The sequence below is a fragment of the Gossypium arboreum genome, chromosome 3 (assembly GCF_025698485.1).
Source record: "Gossypium arboreum isolate Shixiya-1 chromosome 3, ASM2569848v2, whole genome shotgun sequence".
NCBI classification, from domain to species: Eukaryota; Viridiplantae; Streptophyta; class Magnoliopsida; order Malvales; family Malvaceae; genus Gossypium; species Gossypium arboreum.
The window spans coordinates 136,819,428-136,840,274 of NC_069072.1; the positions used below are offsets into that span (position 1 = coordinate 136,819,428).

At 32.4% G+C, this 20,847-nt stretch overlaps 3 protein-coding genes across 8 annotated transcripts; 2 read left to right on the top strand and 1 right to left on the bottom strand.

The window, feature by feature from the left end:
* Window positions 1-543: 543 nt before the first annotated feature.
* LOC108475705 (probable magnesium transporter NIPA2) lies at window positions 544-4,758 on the bottom strand. Its single transcript, XM_017777686.2, has 9 exons — window positions 4,533-4,758; window positions 4,244-4,444; window positions 4,071-4,127; window positions 2,961-3,051; window positions 2,411-2,571; window positions 2,140-2,267; window positions 1,728-1,865; window positions 1,170-1,262; window positions 544-920 (listed from the first exon to the last, which is right to left on the bottom strand). Exons 2-9 carry the CDS (start codon window positions 4,371-4,373, stop codon window positions 750-752), a joined length of 969 nt encoding a protein of 322 aa, XP_017633175.1. The 5' UTR covers window positions 4,374-4,444; window positions 4,533-4,758; the 3' UTR covers window positions 544-749.
* A 3,758-nt stretch (window positions 4,759-8,516) lies between these two features.
* Window positions 8,517-15,361, top strand: LOC108475935 (uncharacterized). 6 transcript variants are annotated; one of them, XR_001870047.2, is made up of 10 exons: window positions 8,517-8,626; window positions 9,000-9,554; window positions 9,910-10,350; window positions 10,467-10,980; window positions 11,470-12,737; window positions 12,854-13,048; window positions 13,125-13,560; window positions 13,863-13,938; window positions 14,138-14,265; window positions 14,854-15,361. XR_001870047.2 is itself a non-coding variant. In XM_053026050.1 (7 exons), exons 2-7 carry the CDS (start codon window positions 9,023-9,025, stop codon window positions 13,160-13,162), a joined length of 2,988 nt encoding a protein of 995 aa, XP_052882010.1. In that variant the 5' UTR covers window positions 8,660-8,814; window positions 9,000-9,022; the 3' UTR covers window positions 13,163-15,361. The 6 variants fall into 6 exon arrangements, 1 of the variants encoding a protein (XP_052882010.1); XR_001870046.2 differs by having other exon boundaries at window positions 14,953-15,361; XR_008280312.1 differs by lacking the exon at window positions 8,517-8,626 and adding an exon at window positions 8,659-8,814 and having other exon boundaries at window positions 14,953-15,361.
* Window positions 15,362-17,435: 2,074 nt separating this feature from the next.
* LOC108476037 (chaperone protein dnaJ 20, chloroplastic-like) lies at window positions 17,436-20,051 on the top strand. The gene is made up of 2 exons (XM_017778095.2): window positions 17,436-18,137; window positions 19,694-20,051. The coding sequence occupies exons 1-2, from the start codon at window positions 17,718-17,720 to the stop codon at window positions 19,841-19,843; spliced, it is 570 nt and encodes a 189-aa protein (XP_017633584.1). The 5' UTR covers window positions 17,436-17,717; the 3' UTR covers window positions 19,844-20,051.
* The last annotated feature ends 796 nt before the right edge of the window (window positions 20,052-20,847 follow it).

Consider the following 20,847-nt stretch of genomic DNA (forward strand, 5'->3'; position numbering starts at 1 on the left):
ATTTTTAATTTAACTCGATTCAATTCAACTCTAATTTCATTTCACTTTACTTAACTTAAAATTTTTAAATAATGAATAAAACTCGTTAACTCGATTAACTCAAAATTTTCTCGCTCGATTTGATCAAACACATACATCTAAAAATGGGACGGAGATAATTTGCTATTAACATGTTTTTTTCTTTGGCATGCATACTAATGAATGTTGATGTCTTTTTGCCCCATTTTGACCGCGCGATTTTGAATCATTTGCAAAAAACTTTGAACTCACTATAAACTCAAAACAAAATTCTTCAGCTGACTATACATTATGTACATACATACATATCATATATGTATAGTTATAGATGATAATGTTTTTTATATACCCTATAATTTTGACCAGTTACCACTATAAACACAGGTCAATTACATAAGACCTCAAAAATAACACTAAAAACTAACAATTGTTTGATTTATTAGTAGAGAATTGGGTTTTTAGTTCTAATGATTAAATATCAAACTCAAACATATTATGAAAAAATAACAAATAGAAAAACAGAAGGAAACTAAAAAACCTATTTCTTAAACATTTTAGTAGCAACATTTCACATAGACAATGTCCATAAACCTCAAATTTAAAAAAAAATTCCTAATTCTACTTTTGTTTGTCTCTTCTTCTTTTTTTTTTTTAATCTTTCTTGTACGAAACTAAATGCAAGAAAGCTAAGGATTAGAATCCAAATGCGAATTCCAAACCTGTAGGGCTGACTATCTAGATTCGGAGACTGTATTTGGTTCAGGAGATGTATAAACAGGGAGTCTGCCACTGGAACTTTTTCCCATATCTTTGGTTTTGTGAAGGAGGAATGTGCCTGCTAAAATTGTAATAAATCCACATAATTCTGTTGTAATCTCTGTCCCGCCTTGTGAATTCCAATCCTTTAAGAAAACAAAAAAGAAAAAATACATTATTATATACAAAAACACAAGATCTTTGTAAGTAGGATTGTATAGGAATTAAGTTTGATCCGTTAGTTTATTTTTTTGTCTACTTATATTCACGTTTATTCATATAAACTAAATAAATGTGTTTGCGATGTTCATGAAAATAGTCAAACATATCTCCATGAGAAGGTTAGTCAAGCTCAACAGTAAAAAACAAAAAAAAACAAAAAAAAAAAAACTTACCTTAAACATGATAATGCTGGCAATAATGGTGAATGTTGTGAACATGACATAGTAAACAGGACATACAACAGCAGTATTAAAGGTGTCTAAAGCCTGCAAAATTTTAAGCTTTTATTACCATCAAGAATAACAACTATAACATAAATTTAGAGTTAATCATCACATTAAATTAAGAATATAAGCTTGAAAGAAATTATTTTTAAAAAAAACACACATTTATGCTTTTGTATCCTATAAGCAACTTAATAATGAGTAACTTACAATGTTGATGTCCAAATTACTAGTAGCGCCAAAACTTGTAAAGCGCTTAACTTACGTATTTCAACTTTCAGTTTCATTAAAATACTCTTGTCACACACACACATATACATATATATATCTAGACTCTTGTATGGGAATAAAATCCTTTATATACATGGAAAACAGTTAAAAAATAAAAACCTTCATGTCTAATATGCCTTATTCAACATTCAAACAAAATTCGAGTGACACAAACTAAACCAATATATAATTACGCTCACTGACAAAGGGTAATGAAATCTAAGTCTCATCACTCACCTTGTTCAAGTAATTTATTTGCAGAAGACAGCAAAAGATCACAATTATTGTGAAAATCCATGTTTCGAAGTATTTAAACTGATTCATTCCTCCAAACGACAGCTTCAGCGCGATTCCTACTGCTTTAACACCCATTACCTATGAGAACGAAAAGATGGTCGTTAAAACAAACGTATTGTAATGCAAGTTGAATATGGATATGGAATCGATACAGATATATTCATTTTTTTTCTAAATTTTTCATGCATTTAAAGAATCTTTGAAGATTCATATCCTCATAATGATATCCTGAAGTGTGTGAGATGAAAAGCTTCAAAAAATTGAAGAATAAATATAATATAAATTAAAATAAAAATAAAAGAAGAAGAAGAGAAAGAGGAAGAGGAAGAAGCCTTAAAAGTAATCAACAAACCGTAAGAGATCCCATGAGAGAGCAGATTCCGATATAAACTACCAAATGGGTTTGGCCATAGCGTGGAACATATCGAAAAATAAGCACTGCTACCACAGCCAAAACAACCCAAAAGTATACAAGGAATCCTATCAACGCAAAAATGCATATATTAGTTCAGCATAAGTGTTGGACACAGATCCTTCAAGAAAAATAAAAACTCAAAACAACATAGGTTATTTTAAGGTAAATCTTAAAGAATAAGTAGCTATATTGGAATGTTCTTACATACCTGGCTCAGTTGCAAGATGCCATACTTGTTTCACAGATTCAATATGTCTCTCCTTGGGAGCATGTAAGACAATGGTTGTAGAGCCAACTACGCAAAGAGCACATCCAAGCATACCAAAGATGTGTAATCTCTCTTTCAAAATAAAATGTGCTAGCACTGCACTGCATAATAATGTTTTCTTCATAAAATTAGTCAAATCTACAGGCCAATCCCATCCATCAATGGCAAACATGTTTCTCCACGTGCCTTCATAAATAAATATGCTATGTTACTCGAACTTGAGTGTGAATGTTGGAGGCAAGAATTATCCAACATGGGTATATTAAAGTTTTTTCAATTCTTTAAATGTATTTAGAAGGCCACATCCCTGTATCTTGTCCAAATGTGTTGAACACAAATCTTAGACATGAGTCCTTCAAGAAAATGAGTAAAAGCAACATAGAAAAAGATGTAAGCTTATAAACACCATTTCTTATATGAGCATGAACGCAACTGGTTTGTTAAATGACTCTCATATTTTTAACTAACAGAAATGGAACTTAATACATACCTGAAAATAATACTTAAGGCTCCCAATGGTGTTACAAGAATTGCAGGAGCATACGCATAAGCAGCGAAATTAGCTATCTCCCCGATTATCACTGTAAAATTAAAGCACATTAACTTAACTCAAGCAGCTATATCTGGCAGTAAGGAAAAAGATGCTACAGTAAGTAAACATGCAGTATAAAAGGCCATAAATAACGTTGTTCAGACTCTTCATTTTTTTAAGCATGTGTGTTTGACCATCTTGTCCAAGACATATCTAGATAAAGATAAGGGACATAACCCTTCAAATACACAAAAAAGCTTCATATTTTTCAACATAACAATCTCAGGCATATACTCATACCCAACACTCACACCTGGGTCTGAGTAAAATAAGATCATAACAACCTAATACAATTATCTACTTTGGCACACTACTGCCCTATGGCATTGCATACAGATTTGCTTTGATGATAAATTCCTTGAAAACTGAAGAAAGATTCATTGCTATTTTTCCCTCTGCCTTTTAACATTTTTTCGCAGATTTGGTATTATCGTTCAAGTAAAATTCTCCTATTCTACAGCACTTCAAAACACATCTAAAAGCAAACAGATTATTTTCCTTCAATTTGGTTATTCACTTGAACGGACAAGATCTATGTTACTTGGACTTGAAGAAAAGTGTTGGATATTAGCATTAATACAACTTAAGTATTGTTGATCATACATGTATATCTATACAACTATTCGGGTGTTAAACACAAATACCGAACACAAATAATTTAGAGTGTAAAAAATTTGGTGCGAATTTCCAACAAAGGCAGCTACAAAGCATGTCATTGTCTACATTATTTCGACTTTTGCTTTCATTGAAGTACCAATGGACGACAGAGACACACATGTCTCACCCATATCCATATATATCGAAAACCATAAAAAAAAACTAAACATATTCATATTGATCGCATATCCATTAACAAATTATCCTACAAACAAAGGACCTCCTTAATCTCAAAACTTCATTTCTTCAGAAATTCCAACTAATTCTCATCAATTACAATTCACAACTTAAAAACAGAGAAACAAAAATGATAAGAAATCAACAAAATTAGAAGTGGATTGTTGAACTTACTGGTTATCATTCCAGCCCACCACCAAGGTTCATACAAATAAGAGTGTCCTCCTTGCCCTAATATCAGAATTTTCAGATATCAATTAAAAAAACACTTGAAATTAGACTCTAATTCAAATATTTTAACAAAATTAAAATCAGCAAAAATTCAAAGAGAAAGCAAAGAAAGAAACCGGCTCTTGGTCCCGATGATCCAGCTTTCTTAAGACCCTGTTTCTTGATAATAAAGCTAGATCCAATAAAAACGCTCGATGAAACAGCCAAAATGAGGCCACGAATATTGTCCATTGACATTCCTTTCATCTTTCGTACCAAAAAAAAGAAAAAGACTTAAATCTTCTTGCGCAGGGCCAAGATTTTCAATCCAGATATTCCTATATCCAAATCAAATCAAAATATCACTAAACAATTCTGAAAAAAAAAACACTTTGAAAAAGCATGATTCTTTTAACTTATATATACCTTTTATTCAACTTTTTCTTGGCACACTGCAAAATTTTTTTAAAATGAAAAAAGGAGAGAAAACTAGAGATTCATATCATAATAACAATCAAGAATTTGAAGAGAAAATAAAAATAAAAATAGTGAATTTCTTGAAAAATATATTCTTTTCTTTGAAAAGAAAACGAATTGCATAGAGAAAAAGAGTTGTAAAATAAGCTAAGTTCGTTACTTAGGTTTACACAATCGTTGCAGAAACAAACTACTATTTTATATCGCTTCCGAATCCCGCGTTAATCTCTTTTTTTCACTCATAGTCCTTCATTTTTCATCATTTTGCTAATTCTTTTGTTTTTTTACAATGTTTTCAAAATTGGGACTGATGGTAGAACAAATCAGACCACTGGTTTTCAGTTCAATCGGTTTGCTTAATTTTTTCGGTTTAATTGTATAAGTTATTTTAAAATTCATAAAAATTAAAAATAGAAAAAAATCAGTTCAATCGATTTTTTTATCACGATTCAACCGTCAATTCAACAAATTTGTGAGTTAGTCAATCCAACCCTTTATTCTAGTCCAATACCCTCTAATAGTTCATGATCTAACCAGTTCAGTCCAATTCTAAAAACAATAGTTTTTTTAATAAGAGACAATGTTTAAAAAAAGGATAAACTACCAAAATAGTCACATTTGTTTACCTCAAGTTACATTTTAGTCACTTGTATTTGAAATGTTACGTCTTAGTCACTTACGTTATTGCATTGTAACATTTTAGTCACTGAACCATTAATTACTGTTAGCGGTGTAACGGTAAGCTGACATGTCACGTTAAATCATCATTTCAAACAAAAAATTTAAGTTAATTTATACAATTGGTCCTCATAATTTTTCATTTAGAGCAATTTAATTTTTTTATGTTCTTTTAACGTTTCTTTTTTTTTTTCTTTTTTTTTCATTCTCGTTTGCTTCTTCCTCTGTTTTTTCCCTTCTCCATTTCTTTTAACATAGTTTTACTATGTTTTTCCATTTGTTAAAATTAGTCCCTGTACCATTTTTTTTGAACAATTTATTTTTTTCGAGTGAGGCGAGCTTGTGAACTAGTTTTAAAAAATGGAAAACATAGAAAAACTGCGTTAAGAGAAATGAAGAAGGGAGGAAAACAGAGGAAGAAACAGAAAAGAATGAAAAAAAAAAGAAAAAAAAAGAAAGTTAAAAGAACATAAAAGAAAAAACTAAAATGCTCAAAATGAAAAAATATGGGGACCAATTGTACAATTAAGCTAAAATTTTCATTTGAAATTATTATTTAAAGTGCCACGTCAACTTACCGTTACACCATTAATGGCAATTAATGGCTTAGTGACTAAAATTTATAACATGATAACGTAAGTGATTAAAATGTAACATTTCAAACATAAATGACTAAAATGTAACTTAAGGTAAACAAAAATAATTTTTTTTATAATTTATGCTTAAAATTTTGTTTAATTATGCTCTTAGTTCATGTACTCTTGAAGGCTTTAAAATTTAGTTTTTCTACTTTTAATTTTAGAATTTAAAATTTCTACTTAATTTAAAAATAAAGTCTAATTAATAACTCAATTAATTAGCTTTCATTAAATTTGAATATCTTTTATTAATTCAACTTTAATTTTCAAATAAGAACTTACCATATATTATATATAACAAACATCAATTAATAATGTTATTAAATGCACTTTATGATTTAAATCGACAATTATAAAAATTAAATTCTTAAAAGTAAAAATTCACTAATTAAATTTTGAATATCTAAAAAATATAAAAACTAAACTAGAAATTTTATTAAATCTTAAAAAAATTCATGTCTAAAGTAAAATCAATGAATTTTTCAAATCATCGAGCCAATCTCCAACTACAAGATGGCAATGGTTATAAACTTACCCAAAAATACACAGTTGTCTCGTTAGACTATTTAGTAAAAATGTTAATCTTACCAATAAGTACATTACACTTTCAATGAAAGAACTCTGATTCAAAACGTGAAATAACACTATTAAAAATAGTTACAAATTTTAAAGAGATTAATTTTTCTGAAATATAAAAAAAAACACAAAAAATACATTCATCATACTAAAACAATCGTAGAGATTGTAGAGGTTAGGGACTTGCCCTTAGCTCTCCCAATTGCCCAATTCAAACTTCTTGTCAAGAATCACGTTGTGCTTGAAGCCCCTTAGCTCTAATAAGTGATCCCTCAATTCAACATGATCCTTTTTTTCAGTGTAATTAGGTATTTTCACTAAATACATTGAAAAAGTTAGAAGGCGTAATGTGGTATCAACCTTTTAATTTATCCATAGTAGTCCTTGGTAGTACAACGTGTCATTAAATTTTGGGAGATCACTTAAAATTTTAAAATTTTAGGATTTAATATGAATTTTCAAAAATAATAAGGTTTAATTGAAATTTTCAATATTTTGTGAGGACTAATGAAAATTTTCAAAAATATTAAAGGGTCTACTTAAAATTTTTGAAACTTTTCAAAGACATAATTAAATTTTTAATAAATTTAAGAATTTAATTGAAATTTCAAAAAATTTAAAGGGTATAATAGAAATTTTCTAAAATTTTGAGAGCCAATGCTCCTCCAATAACTTTTACCTCTTTTAACCCTTCTTGTTAGTTTTATGGATCATAACAAGGTAAAAATATTTCTTTATCTAGAAGGTTGGATATTTTCTAATTGATGCGAGTTATTTATAAACTCGAATTATATTATCTTTTTGGACATAATCTCTAATAAAATGACATCTTTATTTATGTATATTTAGACATAATCAATAAATTGATTGATTATAATATTTTTTTAATTATATCCTTTTGTATAAAATAACTTAGGTAAAATATTAATAGGGTAAAAAAGCATTTTGAGTTTTAAAGGAAACAAAATTCCTAGTTTTTCCTCTTAATTGAGTAAAAAAAATTTAAATGTTTAAATTAGGGATCAACTTGTTAGGAGTTACTTATATAAAAATCAAAACTTTCAAAATGGTCATATAAAGGTATGACCTTGACAGAAATGCTCAAATAAGGGCTTTTTACACACTTTTAACTTAGTTTGTAGTAAAAATTAAGTAAATGTTGACGTATTTAAAATAAAACAAGTGATAGTTGAATTAGATATTGCTTAAAAAGAAAATAAAAAAAGAAACATAATTTGAAACATGATATACAGCATTTGAAAAGCTTTTTATTTAAGCACTTTTGTAAATGTTAAGTATTTATATGACTATTTTGAAAATTTTGATCGTTATGTGAATAATCCATTGATCCTCCTTTCCTTTCGTTTTGATCCTTTTATTATACTCAAATTTAAATTTAAATTTTTGAATTTTAATTTAGCATAATTTATTCAATTTTTTAAATATCATTAATTAATTTAAATAATTAATAGTTAACTATTTCTATTAACTTAATGACATAATTATTTTTGATAACACCACTTCTAACAAAATAAAATTTATGCTAACATAAGGAGTTAAAAAAGAGCTTGTCTAAACATCATGTGATCGTGTGATGGTGAAAGATGTTCACCATTTTAAGTATGGGCTGAGTTTAAGTTGTACTAATTGTGTTTGTTTTTTGAGCTTTTAAAGTTATGATTATTTAAATTGGATCGAACTGACTGGAATATCGGTCTAGAAAGGCATCAAACTAGTTGACCTGACTGATTAAATCAATTTTTTATTTTATTTTATAGGTTTTTGATGATTTATTTAATCTAACAATACAAACAGTGGCCTGAGTTATGAGAACCTAGCTTTAGAGTATATTTTCATATTTAATTTTTTACTTTATAATTTGACACAAGCAAATAATTAACCCAAAGTGAAATGTGGAAGTACCGTACTAGTAACATTACAAAGTAGAGACAAAATTATAGAAACTAAATCCCAAATGTTTACATAATAGAGGGACCAAAGCTAAAATTTGACCAATATTTTTTGTTTATTCGAAAGGTTTATAATTAAATCCCGCTTTTGCCCCCCATCGCATCGCTTTCAGCCCTATGTATGTACATATATTCGTTATCCGCCCGGCTTCGCCGTCGGATCCCAGATTTGCAGCATAAGGTAATGCCCCTTCCTTTTTTTTTTTTTATATATTTTCTTACATTTTCCTTAATTTTCTTTGCATCCAAACATAGCCTAATGGACTCCAAAAGTTATCAAATTATGAAAAATGGAATCTCAAATGCTTAATTTTAACGTATTTTTCTCCCTTTTTAGCTTCGAATTTAAGGTTTTGCTTCACCTATTCGGTAGGTTCTCTTTCTAGGGTTGCATTCGAATTGAAAATTGAAATTGGTACAGTTTTTAGTTTTGGAGTTTTCTAGGATTATTGAAGTACATCAGATCGCTTTTTTTTTTCCAATACTTGAAATGGATTTGGTATTTTTAGATTTTAGAATTTGGGTAATTGCTAATTTTATTTTTTGACTTTTAGGTCTTTAGGTTTTTTTAAATTTGATGGCGGATCGGACCTCAGCTGCTCCAAAGCCTATATGGATGAAACAAGCTGAAGAGGCCAAGCTGAAAAGTGAGGCTGAAAAAGCTGCCGCTGCTAAAGCGGCTTTCGAAGCCACATTCAAAGATGTTGATAAGGGCCGTAACAAGGATGTGGTGGCAGCTTCATCGGATAGTGAGTCTGAGGACACCAATGACTTGGTGGACAAACCGGTTGGACCTGTGGATCCTGCTAAGTGCATGGCAGCAGGACCAGGAATAGCTGGTGGCACGGCATGTGCAGCCTCCACCTTTATGGTGGTAACAAAGGATGCAGATGGGAGGAAAGTGCAGAGTGGAGGTGCGCAGATTAAGGTGAAAGTTTCGCCAGGTGTGGGTGTTGGGGGTGCGGAACAGGAGGGCATTGTGAAGGATATGGGAGATGGGACTTACACGGTGACTTATGTGGTGCCCAAGAGAGGGAACTATATGGTGAACATTGAGTGCAATGGGAAACCCATCATGGGCAGCCCATTCCCAGTGTTCTTCAGTGCAGGTAACATTGTTAAGGCTACGTCTATTCATTTTTAATTGTATCTTTTGCTATCACTTGTCATGTAAATTTTTCTATATTCGTTAACCCTATTTAATTGTCCTATATAATGTAAATTTCTTAATGTTCAAGTAGTTGAAATAGTATTATTTACCTTGTTCGTTGTGAAGAAGCCTCACAAATTGGAATGAGAAAATTTCCTGATGTGGTTCTCATATAATTTTGCCCGCTGCCATCTAACTTGCTGTTGAATTTCTGTTATTGTTTAGTGTTGAGATGTTTGACTTCACTTTCGGGCATAGCTTTTGATTGCATTCTTAGTGCTCATGGTGCAGATGTTGAATTTGTTATAATGCAGGTACTTCTACTGGAGCTGTACTAGGGGTGGCGCCTGCATCCACATATCCAAATCTAGTAAATCAAACAATGCCCAACATGCCAAACTACACAGGATCTGTTTCTGGAGCTTTCCCCGGCTTGTTGGGTATGATCCCAGGTATTGTTTCTGGTGCTTCAGGTGGTGCTATTTTACCAGGAATGGGGGCATCTCTTGGGGAAGTTTGTCGAGAATACCTCAATGGCCGTTGTGCTAAAACTGATTGCAAATTGAACCATCCTCCCCACAATTTGCTGATGACTGCTTTGGCAGCAACAACCAGCATGGGAACTCTCAGTCAGGTTCCTATGGCACCTTCTGCAGCTGCAATGGCTGCTGCTCAGGCTATTGTTGCTGCTCAGGCCCTTCAAGCTCATGCTGCTCAGGTGCAATCACAAACTCAGTCAACCAAAGATTCATCTGGTACTGTTTATACTATCTTGCTTTCAACTGCGTCATTTCTTTAATTTACTTTCCAAGTCCTATATATTTCCTTTTTAGCTAAGTGTCCAACCTCACAGTTATCTGCTCCTTGTCAGACTCTCCTGACAAAGCTGCAAAGGGTGATGCATTGAAAAAAACCCTACAAGTTAGCAATCTTAACCCACTTCTCACAGTGGAACAGTTGAAGCAGCTTTTTAGCTTCTGTGGTACAGTTGTTGAGTGTACAATCACTGATTCAAAGCATTTTGCATACATAGAATATTCAAAACCAGAGGAAGCAACAGCTGCTTTGGCATTGAACAATATGGATATTGGTGGTCGACCATTAAATGTGGAAATGGCCAAAACACTTCCTCCGAAACCTGCTATTTCATCCTTGACTTCTTCATCTCTGCCTTTGATGATGCAGCAAGCTGTTGCCATGCAACAGATGCAATTCCAGCAGGCTTTGCTTATGCAACAAACATTGACTGCTCAGCAGGCAGCTAACCGAGCTGCAAGTATGAAGTCTGCAACAGAATTAGCTGCAGCAAGAGCTGCAGAAATAAGTAGGAAGCTGAAAGCTGATGGACTTGTTTCTGAAGAGAAGGAAACCAAGAGTAAGTCTAGGTATGTCTCCTCATCAGGACAAGTTTATTTCCCTGCAAGCATGTATTGTTTCTTAAGGCTTAATATTTGCTGAGGCTTTGCTTCCATATTGTTAAAGAATGGAGTTACTTGTGTTCTCCTATGTTTGCCTAAGAGCTGTTATTATAAAGTTGCATGGGATTAAGTGATTTGCAAGCGGAATGTCACTGTTTAGCATGTTTGGAGTATCTCTGTCTTGGTCCTTTGGGCTTATGGGTATACAATAGGCTGCTGTCTGCAGCATTGTTTTTCAATCAATACTGTTCATGATGTGTATTTTATCATGAGTAGAACATGTCTTTTTTGCTCCGATTCTTTCATGTTTTTAAATCTTCGTTGTCTTACAGATGATATTTTACATATTGGGAATCAAAAGATCAAAGTCTTCCCTTGTTTGTCTGTATATTCCTAGGCTTTAAATTTCCTTAATGATAAATCAGGGTTATACTAATTTATAACTCCTGTTTATAGGTCACCATCCCCTTCTCATGCAAGGTCAAGATCCAAATCAAAATCACCCCTTAGTTATCGGAGAAGATCAAGATCAAAGTCTAGATCACCAATTAGTTATCGGCGAAGATCAAGGTCCAAGTCAAGATCACCAATCATTTATAGGCGAAAGTCAAGGTCAAAGTCAAGATCACCAATCAGTTATAGGCGAAGGAGGAGATCTCGCTCTTATTCACCTCTGCCCCGTTTCCAAAGGGACCGTAGGTCCAGATCACCTGTGCGATCTCATCATCGTTCAAGATATGAAAGTGAACGACGTTCATATAGAGATAGGGATGACAATGACAGGAGTGGCAGACGAGATTCGGAGAGATCGCGTGATCGTCATTCATCTATTTCGAGGAGAAATAGGAGTATTAGTCCTCGAACTAGAAAATTAACTCCTGTAGATTCTGACTCCCCTAAACATAGTAGAGAAAGTTCACCTAAGCTTAGGAAATCATCCCGTCCTGGTTCAACATCACCAAGGCATCACAGAAGAAATAGGTCATCCCCAAAGAATGATGATGAAAAGAAATTGAAATATAGAAAGCGCTCTAGGTCAAAGTCTGTTGATTCGGATAACAAAAAGAATGAGACCCCAGATGAAAAAACAAAGCACCGCAGTAGAAGGCGATCGAGGTCATTATCTTCAGAAGGTAGACCTCAAAGAAGAAGCAGGTCTTCTTCTGCAAGTTCAGATGAAAACAATTCAAAACACAGAAGGCGGTCCAGATCAATTTCTGTAGAAGGCAAGGTTCGCTCCAGCAGTAAAATTGATGAAGTGAGAAAAGATGAATTGAGACACGGTGATAGAAGGCGCTCGCGATCGCGATCAGGATCTTCTGAAGGTAGGCATTACACCAAAGAGAGGAATGAGAGAAGCAGAGATAAGAAATCTAAGCATCGGGATAGAAGGCGGTTGAGGTCAAGATCTGCTGATGGCAAGCATCGGGATAGAAAGAGGTCAAGGTCAAGATCTTTTGATGGCAAGCATCACAGAGGAAGCAGGAGGTCCCCCAGAAATTCAGATGAAACTAGATTAAAACACCGACGGCGCTCCAGGTCAAAGTCTACTGATGGAAAACATCGATCCATTGATAAAGTAGATGAAAGATCAAAACGTCATGACAAAAAGCATTTAGCATCTGGTGAAGCTCAGCCTCCTAGAGGAAGCAGGTCTTCACCAAGAAGTTCTGAAGACAATGATTCGAGGCACAGAAGGCATTCAAGGTCAAAGTCAGCTGAAGGTAAGTATTATTTAGATCGTAACAATAAAAGTTCACATTTTGGCAAAACAATAGGAAAGACTGGATACGGTAATGGGCTCTGCATACTCCCATTTTTAATTATTTGAAAAATACAGGGGATGATGGAATGCTGGTTTCAAAAGAGGAGGCTTATGACTTGAAAGTTTCAGTGAATGATGATCAGGAGCTGAGAAGCAAATATTTACCAAAATTTGACAGTGATGAAGGGCACTCACCAAATAGCAAATTGAATGCAGATGAACCAGACAGACTTGAAAGATCAAGTAGTAAGCAGTGGCTTGGTAGTAATGGTAATGTCAAAAATCACCAAAAATGAAATAACACTAATCGAGTTGTACGGTTGGTGATTAATGTTTTTATTTGCAGGGTCAGGAGATCAATCCATTTCTCCTCGTCAGAAATGAGCCGTGGGCTTAATGTGTTACTGAACCTTGGGGATTTTTTAGACTAAAGCTGTTCCAAGCTGTCTGACTCAGTCTCCACTTTAGCCTTTGATCAATTCAAGCTTGTTCAGATATGAACAAGCTATTAAGATCGATGACAGCTTTTGGCTCCTATACGAACAGCAGTCACTTAAGACATTGCTTAGTGTTTCTTTTGGTGTTTGGATTTTTCAGACAATTGTTGTTTCTTCATAAATGTACGCCATTGTGCTCTTTTATCCTTTGCAGGCATGTGGAACAGATTGGCATTGAAGTCTTTGAGCTCACATTTACAATGGATAAAGTATTTCAAGCAGTGTTCTGCTTTCTTCTCCAATCAACCATGCAATGTTTGTAGCAAGGCTCTTTTACTTCTAGATGTATGTGGGACCATTATCTCTGCTTATGAACTGTAATTTATGAAGTGTTTACTTGAAAGTTTGCTTCTTTGTTTAGATCTATCCTTTCTGCCTCTATTTATGTTTATGTATGTATTAGCAAGTGTTCTTCGTGTGTACATCTCTTTAAATTCCAACGCATGCTTATCTTCCACGATTGTTTTTGTCTTCTAGCCGTATTGATGTCCTACAACTCTTGGCCTTTGATTGATGTGCTTGATCATAGGACCTGTTTTATTTGCCTTTGATGGTCTAGACAGCCTGTTATATCCCAACTCATGCAGGTTTATTCACGGTGTTCCTGTTGGACCTGTCAGTGATCAGTTTGGAGGGTTGATTTTTAACTTTATCTATGTGAAGGTATGCAGTTGCTTTGTGGCAGAGAGCTAATGCTATTAGATATATATTTTGTTTAAATTTCTTTAGTGTTGATTGATTCAAATTAGGTGACTGCTGCGTTTTGGGCTTGGTTCTATCTTTTCACTTTGCTTGTATTTTTTTTTTCTTTCTTTTTTCTCTTTTTTTTTCTTTTTTTTTCCCTTTTTTCGTCATTTCCAAGGAAAATTCTTTTCCAAAGCTACTTTAAGGTCCTGTGTAACCAGACTCCGCGGGGATGAATAGCGTCTATATTTGAGCCCCATAGCCAGATTGGTTGATCATAAAAATAATTTCGTGGTTTATTCACAGGTAATCTTTCATGATACTGCTTGTCTCAGTTCTGTATATGGTAGTACTTGTTAAGTTCGATTTGCTTGCATTTGCGGCCTAGATAGTACTGCTCTGGCTGTGGTAGTTTGATGCCAATTGGTCCCTCAAACTCTATTTGATCAAGGAAGAAATTTGAAATCATTACATTCTACTTTGTTGCATGGTTGTCTCCTGGTAAAATTAATGTCAACCATTTCCAAGTTTCCTATTTTAAAATTGAAACATTACATGGCCTTTCCTTGGGGGTTTAGCTTGTAGTTGAGACTTACTTGAGAGTGAAATTTTTGTTGGCTAAAATATTTAAAAAAATTGATTCTGAACTATTTCACTTTTCTTAAGCAAGTCCCAAATTAGTCTTTTTATCTTTGATTTGTACCTAACTAAAGATTTTTATTTCAAATGAAAGGTATAAAGGGTAGGGGTTTATTTGAGTGTAACAAAAGTATAGGGACTTGCATAGATAAAGTGATGACATTCAAGGGATTTTATTATTATTATTTTAGCCATTTTTGTTTTAATTTGGAATTGGTAGACAGCTGATGATTTGTTATGGTTGATTTCAATTAGGGCTGTGATGGTATCGTCTAAATCTCACCCATTTTTTATCATCTTCGGTCTTCCTCTTTCTTTCTTTTCTTTTTTTTTTCTTTTCCCCTTTCTTTCCAGATTTTTTTTCTTTTTCCTCCCCCACCCCCTTTTTTTGGCTTGTATTTTTGTTCTAGGAGGCATGGATATGGTGGTATAAGAGCGCAGCCTTGATGTCAAACACTGGAAATTGTTGAGTTAGCATGCAGCACTATATTTACTTGGATTCATGTGTGCGTGATTGATACTAATATTTTTCTAACATGACTGTGTTCAATTTTTCATTTTCATGATTTGGAGAGTTTAGAGGGTATTTGTTTGTGGTTTAGATATATCAAGAAAAATGAAGAGTCGAAGCAATATTTTAGTTATTTTTTTAAACGTGTTTGGAGGGCCTTTAGAGGATATCTAGGAACATGTTCGGAATGTGACGAAGCAGACATCAAAATGACACTGCATTTAAGATAATTTTTTAACCTAATTCTCTAAACCCTAATTGGATGTCACACTGTGCATCATAATTTTTATATTCTTTATCTAGCTGTGTTCTTTGTTGTTAACTACTCATTTTTAATTAATCTGTAATTTAGCTTCTAATTTGAAAATCATTATCATTTTAATATATGCATTATAGGATAAATCGATCAATTCTCTTAAGTCTCTACCAAACATTTTTCCTTTTTTCATTTGAGTTCCAAAATTTTTGAAACATAATATTTGTCTATGGAAATAATATAATTTTAAGAAAAATGCCTTTCAAGTTAATAAAAATTAATAAATGTTTTTTATCCCAAATATGTATTACAATATTTAAAGGATAGTCACTGAATAAATACTAGGGTAGAAGTTATTTTATTTTACAGCTAGGATTAGAAAATCATTTGCATGCCTTTAAATTAAAATTTTAAAATAAATGTACTAACAGTCCAAGTCAGAAAATTTATAGTAAATTTTTTAAATACAATGTTTAAAACTATTTATTAACTTTTTTAATCCTTAAATGTGAAGATAATATGTTTTAATATACTTAGCACATTTTCCTGTACTAACATTAATTTTTATGCTTTAAGACTTAATCAATTAAAGGTGAGAATATAATGATAGAAAAAAACCCAAAATAAATTGAAAACAATTGATGGGTTACGTGAAATGTGGATGTGGATGTGGACATTTTGAAAAGTTGATTTGGATATTTCTCAATTGGTATTCCAATTTTTTTTCAGAAAATAGATAAAACCAAACTTCAGAGTAAATGATTTTATGATTGGACTGGAAAGTAACGGTTCTGAGATGTCAAGTGGTTAGGATTTATAAAAACCAAATTTCTCTCTCTAGTTTTAAAAAATAAAATAATATTAAATCAATTATTAAGTAATACTAAATGCTTTGCTTTGTGGAAGAGCCGTAGATGCAATATTAAGAGGCACTTCAAAGATTTGTAAGTTTACCTACTAAGTAAGGTTAATATTTGTCAGTTAATTTGTAATTAAAACGTAATCTTTGTATGCGTATTTGACTTTCCAATGTCCTTCAGAATGCATAAGTATTCAAATCTTTTGAGCATTATACTTTTATAAAAGGAATAATTCCCAAATTTCTTTTAAAATATAAATAATATGTTAAGTATGTTAATTATATATATGAATATAGGATTTATTTGATTAGTCAATAAAATTTTTTGACTAATTGAAAGCTCGTCTTTTCAATAATTTACTTTTTCTAAATATGTTTAAGATAAGAACTACCTAATAGGATTTTTCAATAAAAATATTGAAAATGATAGATAAATAAAAGTTATTTTGTCACTTAATAAAAATATGTTAAGTTTATTTTTTATTTATTTATTTATTTATTTTAGTCTAAGACTACTTTCAATATTTGACTACTCTTTATTTATTTTTCATTCCCATTTTGTTGAATAATTTTTTTGCTAAACATATCCATATAATTTATATAATTCAAATTCAATATTTAATTTCTAACTTATCAAATATTACGTAAATCTTTGTATTTTAATTTGATATTTTTTAATTTATAAAATTTAAAATTTTAATTACGATCCAATTATCGTTATTGTCTTGTTCGGTTACTAAATAATAAAATAAAGAAAAATTCTTATTTATTACATATATACTATAATAACTAGACATAAAATAAAGAATAATTAGTATAAATTTAAAGTAGAAACTGGTAAAATAAGTAAAAACTCATGTAAAAATATGATCTCTACAAAATAAGAAGAAGAAAAACTTTTTAGCTCAAAAACGTGATGAACAAATAATACTGACATCAAACATAGCATATATGTATAATACTAGGTTAATTTACTATTTTTACGTAATATTAAAAAACTTTAAAAATTTGTTATTATCATATCTGATTTTTTAATATAATATTTAAAATTACTCCTAATCTATTTTTAAAATAATATATTTTAACATATTCAAATTTATATCTTCTTACACATAAATATTTATGATAATCGAGTTAACATGTGTCTTACTAAATGTTAAATTATTAATGAAGTTTATATCAATTTCGTAGTTAAAAAGGAAAATAAAACAAAGCTTAATAAAGGTTTCGAGTTTAGAAGGGAAACGTGTGTTCTAATCCTTCCAAACAAATTTTCCTTTCACTTTCACCCCCCCACAAAATATCATTTTCCTTCCTAATCTCCCTTTCTTCCTTCCCTCTCCACACAACCAATAATTTCTCTCTTTTTCTCTTAATTTATTGTCATTTTTTTCTTCTAAATTTCATCTCAATTTTTGCAAAACTTAACTAATGAACAAATTTCCCTCATAATTGGCAAAGAAATCTTTTCCAATTCCCCCCCCCCCGGCAAGATGCGTTGCAGTTATGGATTGACAGCGATACCGGGGACAGACGCCCGGTTCTTTTCGCCGGAAACTTCCTTCCTCCAGTTACGTAGAACGTTCCAACCGACCCGGATTAAATTTGGGTCGTTCAAAATCAAGGCGAAAATCGATGAAGCGAGGAAAGAGATGAGTTTTTATGAGTTACTGGGGATATCAGAAAGGGGTACTTCGTTGGAGATAAAACAAGCGTATAAGCAGCTAGCTAGGAAGTACCACCCGGATGTTTCTCCGCCGGATCGGGTCGAGGAGTATACGGAGCGGTTTATACGGGTCCAGGAAGCTTATGAGACTTTGTCGGATCCAAGGAGGAGGGCTTTGTATGATAAGGATTTAGCTTTGGGGATTCACCTTGCTTTCTCTGCTAGACGACGTTATCAATACGATGAGGTATTCTTCTTTTATTTTCTATTCTATTTTTCTTATTAATTTTAACTTTGGGTTTTTTTTTAAATGTTTTTGGGAGCTTTATTTATCTGGGTTTTATTTGTTTTGCTCTTGAAATGGGTTTTTGATCAATTATTTTTTATTTTTCTTTTCACTTTTTATTATGGGAATTTCTAACCTTTTTTTTTGTTCTATTCCATGAATCTAATTTCTTTCTCCAAGATTTGAACTTTGGTAGCTTTTAAGTTGGAATTTCAAATTGTAATAATTTTGATGTCTATTTTGGGTATTGGATTGATGGTTTGACAAACTTTTCAATTTATATTGTGGCTGGGATTGGTTGAAATTTAGTATATTTTGTCTGTTGAAATTGAGAGAAACATATGGAAATTTGGTCCTTTCCAATATAATTAGAACATAGAAAAAATTATTGTATTTCCTAAAGCTTCAAGGGTATTGAAGTGTAGACTAGGTACATCTTTTAGAAAATTGGTTTATGAAAATTCAACTTATTTTTTCAGAAAATTGACAGTCTATTAGTTGGATCATCCAGTTTAATATAAATTTTGTCGGTGGTTGTTTTTTCTGCAAAATTCTATTGATATAAAAAGGATTGAACAATACTTAGGATTTCTTTTTTTATGCTTTGCTTTAAAGTGGGATTGAACTCAATTCGTAGGGGATCTATGGTGCTTAAAGCTTAAGACATTTTCCGGAAGAAATGGGTTAATTTTTCGTTGACCAAGTTGTCTCTCTTGAAAGAAATACTAGTGAACGAGGACATCGTTTCTAGAAGTCATTTTCTAGAAGTCATTTTCTGCAAAACTAATGGACACTTATAGTGTTTAATGTGTTCATTATGTCTTTGAGTCTAAGCTGTTAGTTCGACTTCCGTTTCCTTCTTGACACCATACCGATTAAGTTCCTGTATAGTTAGTTACCTGGAGTTTTCGTATGCTTTGCAATACGATGAAACTGCCTTTGTTAGCTCCCTTGTCTTTGCAAATGTGAATGATGGTTAACTAGTCCTCCTCCTTTGCTTTGGTACTTATTAGTTGTTTCTTGGTGCATCATTTTCAAACATTTCCTTAACTTTGATAGCTTCCATATGAGCGAGATGTGATTGCCACACTTGTATGCTTTAAAAGTCTGGGGTTCAAACATGGGCACCTGCCATTCTCCCTCAATTTGCCATGGTTATTAGAGCAAAGCAGAGAGACCTCATTTGTTGCTTTCCTTGCCAATAGGATTTGCTGCTTGTGACTAAATACCGTTAATGATGAAGTCCTTCGGTTTTGTCTGGTCCCTTAATTATACTGTATGATATTTGGCAGATCTTAAGCTTTTGTTATCTTCTTCTGAACCTTCTACTTTTGGATTGTTTTCTGATGAAAGTTGCTTTCCTTCTAGCCTGTAATAAATTGTTTCAGGGCTGACAAATACGCATAACTGTTTAGAGTCTTTCGACGTTCCTGCGTTACTTACTGTCATATTTTCTCGTCCGTTGAGAGAATCCATTACGTTTTTGCTTTAAATTCTTACATTTTCTTCACAACCAGGATCTAGAAGATCGGAGCGAGTGGAAAAATAGATGGCAATCTCAGCTATCAGAGCTGAAGAGAAGAAGCATGAACAGGGATGCCGGAGGAAACATGTCATGGGGAGCTCGAATGCGTAGGCAAAGGGAAGAATTATCTAAAGAACTATAAAACAGAATTTCCCTTTCAACCTCTGTTCATACAAAACATGAAACGCCTTCTGCTAGCTTTTTTGGCTTTCTCTTGTATACATATAGCATTGCTCAAAATATGACTTCCAATGCTAATTTTAGGACTTGTCTTCTAATATGTACATAAAATCTATCAGAGTTTGACTTGCTCGTCTTAAATTTTACTTTGCTCATATTTTGGTCTTGAAGTTGAAGCCTCTTTGTGATTTTTCATTTTACGCTTTGTTTTTTAACAAATGATCACAATAAATGGTATAATCATTCTTTCAATCAAATTACAATGATGAGTAAAAAAACTGAAACAAAGGTTAAACCGATAAGGGTTTCAGATTCAATGGGTTTAATCTCAGTGGATTATTGAAAGAAACAAATACGAATGGAAGTGCGAAGAACAAGATGAGTGAGCTGACGAAATTAGTAATATTATCTGTGAATGCATTAAAGAGAAGTGAAGATTATAAATACCGTTACCGTACTTCAAGCAGGCAACAGCATTGCTCGAATTTAATCTTAATAAGCCCCTTACGTTTTTTAAGTTCTTTAAAATACACAAATTGTGAGTTCACCGGAGCTCTTCCAGGTCATCTGATTTCCGGTTTCCAGTTTTCACAGTTCTTAAAATCTTCGATTAAATCGCTACAGTCGAACTACTTGACCTAAAAGTTCCCAATTGAATCAACTGGTCTGATTTATATTCTAACACGGGTAAAACCAGATATTTCTAAGTTTCCTTTGTATATGAAGACCTTTGACGGTCATATCCTCACATCCATGTCTGGACACGAGTACTTTGAGAAAAATGAGAAGAGTCGGAATAACGTAGCTTACAAGCATGAAGAACCCAGACACAGTCAGAGGATTAAATATAAGACAGTTATGAGAACTAACAGGATGTCAGACAGAATAATGGTGTGGTTAATTTCAAGACTAAGACAGCTTCGTGGGACTCGAATCTGATCGAAAAAACCTATAAACGTATACAAA

What these genes read in the sequence shown, in the direction of transcription:
- LOC108476037 (XM_017778095.2), top strand. Translation starts at nt 17,718, where the DNA reads ATGCGTTGCAGTTATGGATTGACAGCGATACCGGGGACAGACGCCCGG. An exon ending in GACGTTATCAATACGATGAG is followed by an intron (nt 18,138 to 19,693) that starts GTATTCTTCTTT and finishes CTTCACAACCAG; the next exon opens with GATCTAGAAGATCGGAGCGA.
- LOC108475935 (XM_053026050.1), top strand. Translation starts at nt 9,023, where the DNA reads ATGGCGGATCGGACCTCAGCTGCTCCAAAGCCTATATGGATGAAACAA. An exon ending in CCCAGTGTTCTTCAGTGCAG is followed by an intron (nt 9,555 to 9,909) that starts GTAACATTGTTA and finishes GTTATAATGCAG; the next exon opens with GTACTTCTACTGGAGCTGTA. An exon ending in GCAGTGGCTTGGTAGTAATG is followed by an intron (nt 13,049 to 13,124) that starts GTAATGTCAAAA and finishes TTTTATTTGCAG; the next exon opens with GGTCAGGAGATCAATCCATT.
- LOC108475705 (XM_017777686.2), bottom strand. Translation starts at nt 4,373, where the DNA reads ATGAAAGGAATGTCAATGGACAATATTCGTGGCCTCATTTTGGCTGTT. An exon ending in GCATCTTGCAACTGAGCCAG is followed by an intron (nt 2,268 to 2,410) that starts GTATGTAAGAAC and finishes TTGCGTTGATAG; the next exon opens with GATTCCTTGTATACTTTTGG. An exon ending in CCAGCATTATCATGTTTAAG is followed by an intron (nt 921 to 1,169) that starts GTAAGTTTTTTT and finishes GTTTTCTTAAAG; the next exon opens with GATTGGAATTCACAAGGCGG.